Here is a 14,502-nt window from a genome sequence, read left to right on the forward strand (position 1 = left end):
CACACTGCAAGGAACATTGAAGACCTGAGTGCCCTAAGACGAGGTGCAGCCAAAAAATAAGTATTTAAAAAAAGAAAAGAAAAAAAAAGCAGCAGCAGCAGGAGCAGACATGGCTGTCTTGTCACTGAATGTGGGAGGAAAGCACTCAGTCTTTCACCAACAAGTGTAATGTTAGCTTCAGGCGTTTTTGTAGATGCCTTTAGGTCTCTGCTCCAGTAAATTGCTACTCTTCATATTCACAAATCAGACTGTCCGATTTGGGGGATAGTAATTTGCCCTAACAGAGAAGGCAATGGCACCCGACTCCAATACTCTTGCCTGGAAAATCCCATGGACGGAGGAGCCTAGTAGGCTGCAGTCCATGGGGTCGCTAGGAGTCGGACGCGGCTGAGCGACTTCACTTTCACTTTTCACTTTCCTGCATTGGAGAAGGAAACGGCAACCCACTCCAGTGTTCTTGCCTGGAGAATCCCAGGGACTGGGGAGCCTGGTGGGCTGCTGTCTATGGGGTCACACAGAGTCGGACACGACCGAAGTGACTTAGCAGCAGCAGCAGCAGCAATTTGCCCTAAGTCCTCACTTCTTCTACAGATTCTAGAAGAGTTACTGATTTTTCAAAGTCTTTACTTTTTACTTGTTGTCAGCATGGTGTGGTGACATCCATGCTCCTTACATGCAAAGCCAGATGCTGATTTCTTTTTGAATATTCAACTATTCTCCATTCCTTGGACGAACCCCGCTTGATCGTGATGGCTTGTTCTTTTAAATAGTGTTGGCTTTAGATTTGCTAAAATTTAGAGTTTCTGCATAAATACTCACTCCTTATTGGTCTGTAGTTTTTCTATAATGGCTTTCTTTCTTTCCTTTTCTTTTTGACCAAAAATGTAAAGCGGCCCTCATAGGATGAGCTGGGAAATATTATGTCCTTTAAAATTTTCTGAGTGAGTTATTTCTTCCTTAATGTTTGGTAGCATTCGCCAGTGAAGTCATCTAGGCTTGGAGTTTTCTTGGTGGGAATGTTTTCTTTTTTTTATTAATTTGTTTTATCGAAGTATAGTTGATTTACAATGTTGTCTTAATTTTCACTGTGCAGCAGAGTGATTCAGTTATATACATATATATTCTTCATAGTCTTTGCCATTCTGTTTAATCATAGGATGTTGAATCTAGTTCCCTGTGCTACACAGTAGGACCTTGTTGCTTATCCATCCTGTATATAATAGCTTGCATTTGCTGATCCCAAACTCCCAGTCCCCCTTCCCCCAGCTCCCCTCCCCCTTGGCAACCACACGTCCTTCCTCTATGTCTGCATCTGTTTCTGTTTCATAGATAACTTCATCTGTGTCATATTTTAGAGTCCACATATAAGTGACATGACACGGTAGTTGTCTTTCTCTGTCTGACTTACTTCACTTCGTATGATAATCTCTAGGTCCGTCCATGTTGCTGCAAATGGCATTATTTCATCCTTTTTAATGGCTGAGTAATACTCCATTGTATCTATGTACCAGATCCTCTTTATCCACTCATCTGTTGATGGACAGGTTGTTTCCATGTCTCGACAACTGTAAACAGTGCTTCAGCGAACATTATGGCGCGTGCACCTTCAAATAATAATTGTGTTTGGATATCCACCCAGGAGTAGGAGTTCAGGATTACACGGCAACCAGTTTTTTGAGGAACCTCCGTACTATTTTCTATAGTGGTTGCTCCAACTTACAAATTGGTGGGAATGTTTTAAATTATGCATTTAATTTCTTTACTATATTCAGAGTATCTCTTTCTTCCTATGTGAGCTTTGAGTTTGTACTTCCCAAGAACTTTGTCAATCTCGCTTATGCTTTCAAATTTACTGGAATAAAATTATCATAGCATTATCATCCTTTTGCTTCCTATAGAATCTTCAGTGATATTACCTTTATTCTTGATATTGGTAATTCTTTTCTTCTCTTTCATGATCAGTCTGGCTGGGTGCTTATCAATTTATCGATCATTTCAAAGAACCAGCTTTTGGTTTTACTGATTTTCTTTAGTGTTTTCTGTTTGTAGTTTCATCAATTTCTGCTTTGATCTTTATTATCTTCCTTCTGCTTACTTTGGGTTTAAGTTGTTCTTTTTACAGTATCTTAAAATATTACAAAGCTGAGGTAACTGACTTGAGAACTTTTCTCTCGTTTAATGTGGATGTTTAGTGCTATAAATTTCCCCCTAATACTGCTTTGCTGGCATCCCATACATTTTGACATCGCGTGTTTTCATTTTCATTCCATTCAAAATACTCTCTAATTTCCCTTTTGCTCTATTCTTTGACCCACGGGTTACTTCGAAGTGTATTATTTAGCTTCCAAGGAGTTCCTATGTATCTTTTGGTTATTGTCTTGTAATTTAATTTACTGTGGTCAGAGAATATACATTGAATGACTTAAATTCTTTGATATTTATCAAGACTTGCTTTATAGTCTAGGACAATGGTCTCCAACCTTTTTGGCACCAGCGGCCAGTTTCGTGGAAGACAATTTTTTTCATGAACCAGGTGCAGGAGATGATTTCAGGATGATTGAAGTGCATTACATTTATTGTGTTCGATTTACTGAGAATTGAACACCACGGTCGCTCTGACAGGAGACGGAGCCCCGGCAGTGATGTGGGTGTTGAGGACAGCTGTAAATACAGATGAGGCTTCGCTCACTCGCCCGCCACTCAATCCTGCTCTTCCTAACGGGTGGACTGTGGCCCAGGGGTCGGGGCCCTTGGTTGAGACTATGCTCTATGTCGGTCTGTTGCAGGCGCAACTGAAAAGACTGTGTATTCTGCTGTCATTGGGTGGAACGTTCCATGAATGTCAATCAGGTCAAGGTGAATGACTGCTGTTCAAATCTATTTGGGTACTCATTTTTCTACCTGTTCTATCAATTAGCAAGATGGGGGTATTGAAATCTCCCACTATAACTGTGGTCCTGTCTATTCCTCACTGTGGTTTTCTCAGATTTTGCTCATGTATTTTAAAGCTATGTTGCTGCTGCTAAGTCACTTCAGTTGTGTCCAACTCTGTGCGACCCCATAGAAGGCGGCCCACCAGGCTCCCCCATCCCTGGGATTCTCCAGGCAAGAACACTGCAGTGGGTTGCCATTTCCTTCTCCAATGCATGCAAGTGAAAAGTGAAAGTGAAGTCACTCAGTCGTGTCTGACTCTTAGTGACCCCATGGACTGCAGCCCACCAGGCTCCTCCGTCCATGGGATTTTCCAGGCAAGAGTACTGGAGTGGGGTGCCATTGCCTTCTCCGAAAGCTATGTTACTTGTGCTTTAACATTTAAGACTGTGATGCCCTCTTGATGGACTGCTTATCCTTATGAAATTATTTTCTTTATCCCTGGTAACATTCTTTGTTCTTACATCTACTTGTTTGGTATTATTACAGCCACTTCAGTCTGCTTTTGATTAGCATTAGCATAGTTTATGTTTTCTCACCCTTTGACTTTTAAGGGATTTGTGTTTTATACTTAAAGACATTTCCTGTAGGCAGTATATAGTTGAAATTTACCTCTATATCCGCCTTTTAATTTGTTTTTTTTAGATCATTTACAATAATGAGATTATTAATGTGGTTAGGTTTAAATCTATCATTTGTTAATTTCTACTTCTGTCCCATCAGTTTTTTGTTCTCTTTTCCCTTTCTTTATGCCTTTTTAAAAAAAATTTTATTCACTTATTTTTGGCTGTGCTAGGTCTTCGCTGCTGCACAAGTCTTGCTCTAACTGTGGTGCATGGGTTTCTCAGTGTGGTGTCTTCCCTCGTTGCAGAGCACGGGCTCTAGGGCGCTTGGACCCAGTAGTTGCGGCTCCCCGGCTCTAGAGTACAGGTCCAGTAGTTGTCGTACACGGGCTTAGTGGCTCCATAGTATGTGGGATCTTCCCAGATCAGGCATCCAACCCATGTCTCCTGCACTGGCAGGTGGGTTCTTTACCGCTGAGCCACCAGGGAAGCCCTTTTTATGCCTTCTTTTGGGTTAATTGAAAATTTCCATTTTATCTCTTTGGGTGGCTGATTAGCTATGATTCTTTGAGTAGTTCAGGAATTGCTTTTGGGCTTCTAGCATACATCATTAAACTACCCCAGTCTACCTATAAGTGATATGATAACACTTTGCATATAGTATAAGAACCTTACAATAATATACTTCCACTTTTCTCTCTCAACTTTTTCAACTTTTGTACCTTCGTTGTAATACATGTCACTTTTGTATATGTTATAAACACAACATTATATTATTTTGTTTAAACAGTTATCTTTTAAAGAGATTTAAATAATGAGAAAATTATGTATTATCCTTATAGTTAGCATTTTGGGCACTGTTCATTCGTTCATGTAAATCCATATTTCTTTCTGGTGTCATTTTTCTTTTGGCCTGAAGGACGTTTTATGAAAAAAAAAATTGCTTGTAGCAGTCACTTCCTGTTGACGACTTCCTTCTGTTTTTGTATGTCTGGCGATATCTTTATTTGCTTTCATTTTTGGAAGTTATTTTTGCTGGGTATAGAATTCTAGGTTACTTTAGAGATGTTCTACTTTAAAGATGTGTCCTACTTTAAAGATATTGCTCTGCTGACTTACTTCCATTGTTCCCAGTGAGAAATATGATGTAATCCTTATCTTTATCTCCATATAATGCATCTTTTCCCCCACCTTTGGCTACTTTAAAAACTTTATCACTGGTTCTGACTAATTTGTTTAAAATGTGCCTTGGTATAGTAGACTTCATGTTTCATGTGGTTAACGGAACTTCTTGGATCTGTGTAATTACTGTTTTTGTCAACTTGGAAAATTCTGGGCCATTAATTCTTCAAATACTTTTTCAGCCCCTTTCTCTGTTGGAAACTAATTTCACAAATATTAGGCCACCTGAAATTGCCCCATAGCTCACTGATGCTTTTAAAGATTTTTTGTTGTTCTTGTGTTTCATTTTGGAGAGTTTCTATTACTATGTTGCCAAGTTCACCTTTTCTTCTTTAATGAAATTTAATTCAGTGTATTTTTCAACCTATATCTTGTAGTTTCACCTCTAGGGGATTGGTTTGGGTCTTTAAAAAACATCTTCCAAGTTTCTACTTGACTTCTGGAACATCTGAAATAGTTATGTTTTACCATTCTTGTCTACTAATTCTAACATCTGCATCAGTTTTAATTGATTGATTTTTCTTCTCATTATGGGTTTTGTTTCCCTGCCTCTTTGAATGTGTGTCTGAGAATCTTTAATTGGATTATTTGAATGTCAGACACTGTGACTTTTATCTTGTTGGGTGCTGGATATTTTGTATTCCTGTAACAAATCTTTAGAGTCCCTTGGACTGCAAAGGAAAGCAAACCAGTCAATCCTGAAGGAAATCAACCTTGAATATTCATTGGAAAGATTGTTATTGAAGTTGAAGCTCCAATATTTTGGCCACCTGATGTGATGAACTGACTCAATGGAAAAGCCCCTGATGCTGGGAAAGGTTGAAGGCAAAAAGGAGAAGGGACCAGCAGAGGATGAGATGGTTGGATGGCATCACTGACTCAGTGGCCATGAATTTCAGCAAATTCTGGGAGATAGTGGAGGACACAGGAGCCAGTCTATGGGGTCGTGAAGAGTCAGACATGACTTAGCATTGAACAACAACAAATGATTCTTGAGCTTTGTTCTGTTATGTCATTGAGTTACTTGAAAACAGGTTGATCCTCTTGAGTTTTGCTTTCAAGGTTGATTAGGTGGGAGCACTGATCAATCTAGGGCTAATCATTCTCCATTATTGAGGAGGACCACTCTGTGTTCCCTATGCAACGTCTGTGACAATCAGTCTGACTGTTGAGAATAGACGATTAATAATCAACCAAAATTTGTGGGGGACCTTCTGAAGCTCTCCAGAGTGCTGTCTCTGTGCAGCTGTCTCTCTAGGGAATTCCAGCTTCCCTGATCTCCTTGGATTGCCAGAAACTTCTCCTTAACCAGGGGTTCTTCTGGATTTCTCTTCCTTCCTCCATGACTTAGAAACTCTTTCAAGGCAGTAATCCAGGCAATTGTAGGGTTCATCTCATTTATTTTCCACGTTTCATATATCACTGACCTTTACTGCCTGATGTCAGTGTCTTGAGAACTGTTGTTTCATATAGCTTGTCCATTTTTTGCTTGTTTTAAGCAGGAGGGATATGTTCAGTACTTGTTGCCTTATCTTAGCCAAAAGTGGACTGCATCTCAGACAGCTCCTCAGATATGGTTGGATAAACATTCTATCACTCCTGGGAATCTCAGTAAGATGTGATTAAGGGTGAGAGAGGGTAATAACTCTGCCAGTCACAGTATGTCTGAGTCTCATTTTTGGTGACTTTACCACCTTGAAACTTCCTGGGGTTCACATAAATGGAATTTCACCCAAATGAAAGTGTGTCCACAAAAAGAACTCATGCACACCTTTCCTCAGGACTTCTTTCTGCCTCGTGTTTATCCTGGAGCCCCTTCCCTGATCACAGGGCTTGGGGGCTATGCTCCCTGCCCCCTCTGAGTCTCCAGAAGACCCCACTGACCCCCACACACCCCCACAAGCATGGATCTGAGGCTGTAGGTGGCCATACTCAATGGAGTGGGGATTCCTACTGAGCAGAGGCCATGCTCAGCAAGGATTATCAAACAAAGTCTGGGTGGACCGGAGCACGGGAAGGTTGGCTGAGTCCTCTGGTTGAGATCCAGAAGTGCCTGTCTCTTGAGCAGTCTCTCGTGTGACCCTACCATACCTGGGTCACCAGCCCATCCCTGTCTAGAGCTGTCCCCTCGGGGTTGTATTTTGGGGAAATCAGGTAACAGGCAATCAAACACACAGCCTTGGGGCAGGACAATCCAGCAGTACCCACCCCCTGATTCCAGCCCCTCCTTATCTCAGCTGTCACCCGGGCTCTCTGTTAACCCAGATGGAACGACGACCCTAATAATTTGATGTCAGCAGCAGACTCGACAGGAGGTGGACAGACAGCCTGACCTTAGACGGAAGCCACACTTCCCTAGCTGGGCTAAGAGTCGAAAGAAACAAGACATATTATATTTCCAAGTAGACATTGCATCCAACCCATGAAATCAAATGGAGTTGACTGAATAGGATATGAGATATCCATCTTTCCCTTTCATATGAGAAATCCTTTATTTTTAGGAACACAGTTTTGTTTTGTTTTGTTTTGCTCTATGGGCAAGTTTTTTCCTTCACATTTCACATTTATTCCCAGATTCTGGGGTAGTTCTCTCCTGTACAGGAGAAGCATACTGGCCCTTCTGCCCCGGCCAGTCCAGACAAACCCAGCAAGAAGAGCCAGGAAGGATGGATGAGAGAGCTCAGGTTCCTATCTTCCTGAAACCACAGAGCAACCAATCACCGCCCTGAGTGTCCACAGTGGCCGAGGGAGGCTCAGACGAGCAGAGAGCAGGGAAAGCACAAAGGAAACAAGGGAATGCCGTGGCCATCAGCGTGAGGGCCGGGCTGGCCCGGGGACAGAAAGCCAGAGGAAGTGCAGGGGGCAGCCGTCTGCCTGCTCTTCCACCTCTGATCCTTCCTGCTCCTCCTCCCCGGGCCAGGAGGGCATGGTTTTCCAGGGACAGGAAGGCAGAAGGCAGGAAAAACACACAGAAGCCAGCTCTGGTGCCCCGAAAGGCCAGGATGGACCAAGCGGACGTCTGAGTGTCTGCTCCGGCCTGGCGGGAGCGAGCACGCAGGGCACACGGCCCGCGCCTGTCGGGACACCCACGGGATGAGGGGTTCGGAAGGGCTGACAGGCGACAGAGCGGCCAGGAAGCACGGAAGCGTTCAGAGTGTGTCTGCAATCAAAGTGGGGAGGACCCCTGGTCAACTTGTCAGCTCTCGGGACTCTTCTGCTCCAGACCGGCCATGGCTCTCCATCGCCTTCCCAGTAAAACCAGCGTCCCCACTGCAGCCTGGAGGAGCCGGCCTCCTGCAGCCCCTGCCCTCTCATCCTCCGCTCTGGACCCTCCATGCTCTGCGGACGCACCAGGCCCACCTGCTCGGGGCCCCTGCCCAGACTGCTGGTCGGGGCACTCTCTCCCTTGTTCACATGCCCACCCCACCTCTCTCTCCAGCCTCTGTTCACATGCTACGCACTCCTACCCGACTATCTAACCCCTCAATCCCACACTCCAACCTTGCTTGACTCCAATTTTTTCCCCTCATCACCCTGCTAGCACATTATCTAACTCACTTCCATAAATTTTTGCTTGCCTGTCCCAACAGAAGGCAAGCTCCATGAAGGCTGAGTTTGGGGCTTTGCTCCTTTCGGGGTCTGTTTGAGAACTGACTTATCTGCCTGGCTTAGAACAACCTCTGGTGGGTGACAAGTGTTCAAAGAATATTTGCCAAATGAGCGGCCCAACTGGACTGCCCTTCCACAATCATGGGGCACGGGGCTCGGGCCCATGGGGGTTAGAACTCTCTGCTCTGGCTTTAGAGTCTCCAGGCCCCACGGGAGTCCCAGGGCCAAAAGAGACATTCATAAATACTTAGGTATGTAACTGCCCTTAAAAAAACTTTTTTTTTTAATTGTGATAAGAACACTTGGCTTAGGATCTGTCCCCTTGACAGGTTTTTAATTGTTGTACCTGCCTTGTTTATCCTCATATAATTCTATGTGCCCAGTGTCCATAGATTTGGGGTACAAAACCCTCAAAACTTGCTGCCTTGCCTTGACTGAACCAAGTCTGGGCTTCTGTTAATAAACCCAACCAAGGGACTGGGTTATCTAGTTAAAAAAGGGCAAAGTGTCTCATCTCTTGATTTCTCCCAGTTTGCAGTGTTTTTCGGCCACCCCCTCCTCAGTCCTTGTGAAAGAGAGTCGGTCACTTAGCGGTCCCCGTCATGTCCAGCCAGTCCCCCAAGGGGCAGGGAGAGGGCTGGTCTGGGAGCCCTGGACGCTGGGGCTGAGAGTGTGCCTCCTCCCTGGGGACAGCCTGGAGCTTGCACACAGGCCCTGGCTGGAAAGGCAGCCCCCCGCTCCCCAGGGGGCAGGCTGGGGGTCCTTGGGAAAAGCATCTGGGGAGGCTGAGAGCCCTGAATCCCGGCCGCCGGGGGTGAGGCAGTGAAGGCAGGCAGTGTGGGCGAGAGCAGCAGCCCAGGTGAGGTCAGAGGCAGAAGAGACAGGCCGTAGGACGCAGTCATCCGATGAGTCCTGCGCTCGGGGGCGCTGGACGCCAGGTTTCGGGGAGAGAGACCAGTGTGAGGGGCGTGGCATTCACTGGGGAGGCCCCTGCCCCCTGCCCCCTGCCTCCACTCTCTCACAAGCTCCGGTCACAGGGGCCCGCATGGAGGCACACATGTGGGAGTGGCCGGGATGGCTGGTGACCTGGGAGCCGGGGGAGGTCGGTGGGCAAGCTGGAGGGGTAGAGTGGAGGAGCATACCCTGCACCTGGAAAGCGGGTCCCCAGAACCAAATTGTTTTTCGAGGCCTGTAAGGAACCTCAGGTCTCTGATCCAACTTGTGGGTTTTAAAGAGATTGATGGCCCAGCACGTGGAGTCAAGAGATCAAGAGGAAGGAAGGGTCCCAGCTCCCACCATCCCAGCAGGAGGTGGCTGGGCCTGCCTCTGTGCGCTGATTACAGACGCAGATGGAGGGGAAACGGGATCTGGGCCCTGCTCCCCACACGGCCCCTCCTCTACTGCAAGGAAGGTGTCCTAAAGGCCGCAGAGGGGGTACTGGGGGCAAAGGTCAAGGCCCCGTGGAGCGGGGTCACCGGAGGGGGAGGGGCTCTGTGCCAGGCCAAACCGCATCCAAACAAGTGATGGGGAAGGGATGCTTCGAGGAAAAAGGGAGACAAAAGCAGAAACTGGCTTGAAGGAAAAAGCCCGCTTAGCCCCAGAGAAGGGGTAGCAGAAGGGCTTAAGGACACCTCTCCGCTGGTCCCCAACCGAGACCTCCGCCAGAACCTCGTGCCTACGGACGGACGGGGGTCTCAGGTGGATCTGCGCAGAGCTGGAGGGCGCGGCAAGCAGGGGAGGGTAGCGGAGTGGGGTCGGCAGCCGCCCCTCGTATCCTGCTGGGCCCCCCGCCCCCGGGACCCCCATCACCTCTGCTCTCACCACCGCCCATCCAGAGGGAGACTGACCTCCGGCCACCTGGTGAGAAGGTTCCAGGGAGGGTCAGGCGGCGGCGGCGGCGGCTCGGCCTGCCCCCCCACGCCCGGGGGACACTCACCATTCATCTGGGAGGGGGACGACGAGTAGTCCCGGTCGGCGGGCCGGCGATCTGGCTTGAGGCTGCGGCCCTGCCTGCCCGAGCCCTCCAGCATGTTCACAATCTCGCCGCGGTCGATGTTCCGCAGGGCAGCGTACAGGTTCTCCACTGCGGGCAGAGCGGAGGGAGAGGGCGCTCGCGGGCCGCTACCCAAGCCCCGCGTGGCTCTGAGTGTGTGTGTGTCTGTGTGCGCGCGGCTCTGAGTGTGTGTGTGTCTGTGTGTGTGTGTGTGCGCGCGCGCGGGGGGGGGGCGGGGCGGGGCGGGGGTTGCAGGCCCCTTCTTTTCTAAAAGTCCAAACAAACTACCTCTAGGATAAGTCAGGTAGACCTGGAGATGATGCAGTTTCCGTCCACACTATGCAATAAAGCCAACAAGAGCCAGAAACCAAACTTTTTGATTTTCTAGGGGCTTCCCTGGTGGCTCAGATGGTGAAGAATCTGCCTGCAATGTCGGAGACCCGGGTTCGATTCCTGAGTCCGGAAGATCCCCTCGAAAAGGGAATGGCAACCCACTCCAGTATTCTTGCCTGGAGAATTCCATGGAGGGAGGGGCCTGGAGGGCTTCAGTCGGTGGGGTGGCAAAGAGTCAGACAGGACTGAGCAACTGATACACAGTGCATATGAAAGTTACATTTACACTACACTCTAGTCTGTTAAGTGTGCAATAGCATTGTGTCCAGAAAAAAAACAAGGTACATATCTTAAAGGTATTTTATGGCCAAAAAATGCAAACTCTCCTCTGAGCCTTCAGTGAGTCTTCATAGTCACATAAGGACCCTGATCACAGATCAGCGAGACAAATGTAGTCATCATGAGAAACTGTGAAACGCTGAGAGAATTCCCCAAATGTGACATACACAAAATGAGCAGATGCTGCTGGAAATTGCCACCAAGAGACCTGATGAATCTGGGGGGAGAAGTGCAGTATCTTTGAAGCACAGTAAAGTGAGGGAGGCTTGGGTTTTGTTATCCTTTAACAGACCTTTTGCAAACCCCAAGAGTGGTGAGTTTCAAGGCATGGAAGACTTTTTCTTTTGTAACCCAAAAGGAGTGCTGGGGCTTCCCTGGTGGCTCAGCAGTAAAGAATCGACCTGCCAATGCAGGAAACAGTGGGTCGGGAAGATCCCCTGGAGAAGGGAATGGCAACCCACTCCAGTATTCTTGCCTGGAGAACCCCATGGACAGAGGAGCCTGGCGAGCTACGGTCCATGGGGTGGCAGAGAGTTGGACACAACTTAGCGACTAAACAACAGAACAATGACAAGAGGAATACTACAAGAAAATGAGAGAGAGAAGAATTGGAGTCTGTCCTTTGGAAATCTTTGGTCCTTGCTAGTTGATCTGAGATGCAAATGTAAACACTCAGTTTCTCTTAGTGTTTTGTGTTCGGGAATGTGGTTGAGGAGCTGAAAAGAGTGAGTCACATCTTCCCTCCAGGTTGAAGAAAATCCTGGGGGAACAAGAACTGCATCTGAGGGGACTCCTGGCTGGGCTCTGAGGGGACAGTCCTCATTTGATAAATTCAACCAAGAGGCACACACCCTGCACAGACGCAGTCTTTTAGGGGTCCTGGTGTGATTGCAAACTCATCCTGAGAATGGGAAGAGGTCATGGCCCAGGTTCTGGTGTGCCCTCCTGGCGGGATTGTCCAGAAGACCAGGGACCCTCAGAGGTGTGTGCCTGCGTGTGTGTGCACTTGAGTATGTGTGTGTGAGAGACAGAGTGTGCAGAATGATTGGTTCCAAAGGTCAACTGCACCCCAGGAATCTGGAGGGAGAAGTTCTGGGGAGAACTGCTTGGTGAGCTCCTGGCATAGGCTTTGGGGAGAGAAGGGTCCCAGCTGTGCCCTCGCCCCGGTACTGACTCTTGGCGTCTTGGCCTTCACGGGTGACCCAGAGGTTCAGCAAGGCCAGGCTCTGCTCCAGCAAGGAGTTGGGGTTCTCCACACGGATCCTGTTGATGTCGTCCACACTGAACTGCAGCTCCCGGGCCAGCTCTGCATGCAAGGAACCAAGACCAGGGTGAGACCAGCTGGAGCTGGCCCCGGCCCCGAGCCTGAGTGGGGAGCGGGGCGCCCCGAGGGGTACCCGAGAGAGAGAGCAGTCCCCTGTGGACTTTAAGCCTCCTTCCCAAGGATGCCTAGTGTAAGGTGACACCTGCCCTGTGGCATCCCCAGGAAATGCACCAGGAAATGCGCCAGGAAGCAGCGTGATCACAAGAGAGTAATAAGGACTGAATGAATGAACGGACACTCTTGCTGTCATCACTTGGAATATGGGTGATGAGGCTGAGCCACGGAAGGTCGAAGGACCGGCTGGGGTCCCAGGGGAGGGCTGAACAGCGGATGCCCTCGGCACTGTTGGTGAGGCAAAAGCCACCGCCCTTCCCTTGGGAAGCAGTCATAATGGAAGCACATCTGTGTATTTGTGTTTCTTCAGGGAAAGGAGCTGTTTACATTTAAAATGGGAATACAAGTCCCCATCTAAATGCAAGGCACCATCGCAGAAGGCGAGCTCTTCTCTGCTGCTGTCTTCATGGCTGTTTCTCGCAGGTGCTTTAGAGGAGAGCACAGGAGCTGAGTCTCATTTCAGGGATGAGGAAGACCAGCGTGGAAAGTGATGGTGAGAACCAGAATGTGTGTGAGCCACACACACCACTCACACAACACTCCACGTACATAAACCACATACACAACACTCCATGTACACACAACACATACACACCACACACACACCACACACACACACCACGTACACAACACTCCACACACACACAACACATACACAACACACCACATACACATCACATATCACATATACACATACCACATACACACCACACACACACACACACACCACACACACACACACATCACGTACACAACACTCCACGTACACACAACACATACACAACACACCACATACACACACCACATACACAACACTCCATGTACACACAACACATACACAACACACCACATACACACACCACATACACAACACTCCACATACACACACCACATACACACACCACATACACAACACTCCACATACACACACCACATACACAACACTCCACATACACACACCACATACACAACACTCCACATACACACACCACATACACAACACTCCACATACACACACCACATACACAACACACCACATACACACACCACATACACAATGTGTCATGTACACACAACACATACACAACACACCGCATACACATCACATACACAACACTCCACATACACACACCACATACACAATGTGTCATGTACACACAACGTGCCATGTACACACAACACATACACAACACACCGCATACACATCACATACACAACACTCCACATACACACACCACATACACACCACATACCACACAAACACCACCTACACAATACTCTATGTACACACACCACATATACAACATGCCACACACACAACACATATACAACATACCACATACATACACCACATACACATCACATATCAGATATACACACACCACACACCACATACACACCACACACACACACCACATACACAACACACCACCTACACACAACACGTACACATCACATATACATCACATACACAGAAACCACACATACACACACTCACACACCACACACATCACACACCACATACACACACACACCATATACACACCACACCACATATACACATCACATATACATCACATACACATGTACCACACATACACACACACTCACATACCACAAAAACACATACCACATGTACAACACACACAAACACACACACTGCAACACATACCACACATACACACTCACAAACCAGAAACACAACACATACGCAACACACACAGGACACATATGCAACACATATATACCACACACACACACCGCAGATGCACACATCACATACACAATACACATACACAACACACACATAGCACACATACACAACACGTACACAACACACACATACACACCACACATATATGAACATACACACTCACAAAACCAAGAAGCAGCTGCAGAGGCTTTTTGCCTTGTCTTTCTTCCTTTCCCTCAACAAAGCCCCTGGCAGGACAGATGGCATGTGCGGTGTAGGGAGTGGTGGGCAGGCAGGCAGGACACACATTTTGTGTTCGCTTGTGTGTTCTTGGTTCACTGGTCTTTTCAGGGCTCTATCCATAACTTGCCGCACAACCAAAGTCACCCTTCTTAGTGGGATCTCAGCCTCCCCATCTGTA

General features: G+C 47.6%; 1 protein-coding gene across 6 annotated transcripts in view; it reads right to left on the reverse strand.

Annotated features, from left to right (window-relative positions):
• The window catches only part of ANK1 (ankyrin 1), a 245,260-nt gene that overhangs the window by 24,289 nt on the left and 206,469 nt on the right, over positions 1-14,502 (reverse strand). For 5 of the 6 annotated variants that reach the window (XM_024986486.2, XM_024986485.2, XM_059882374.1 and 2 more), the window contains 2 exons: positions 12,125-12,256; positions 10,222-10,368 (listed from right to left, as the gene is read on the reverse strand). In XM_024986486.2, coding sequence (XP_024842254.1) covers positions 10,222-10,368; positions 12,125-12,256 — 279 coding nt within the window. Of the gene's footprint in view, positions 1-7,037; positions 9,213-10,221; positions 10,369-12,124; positions 12,257-14,502 lie in introns of those variants that run through there. The other variant, XM_024986490.2, reaches the window with a different exon arrangement.

Source organism: Bos taurus, chromosome 27 (genome assembly GCF_002263795.3).
Source record: "Bos taurus isolate L1 Dominette 01449 registration number 42190680 breed Hereford chromosome 27, ARS-UCD2.0, whole genome shotgun sequence".
Taxonomy (NCBI): Eukaryota; Metazoa; Chordata; class Mammalia; order Artiodactyla; family Bovidae; genus Bos; species Bos taurus.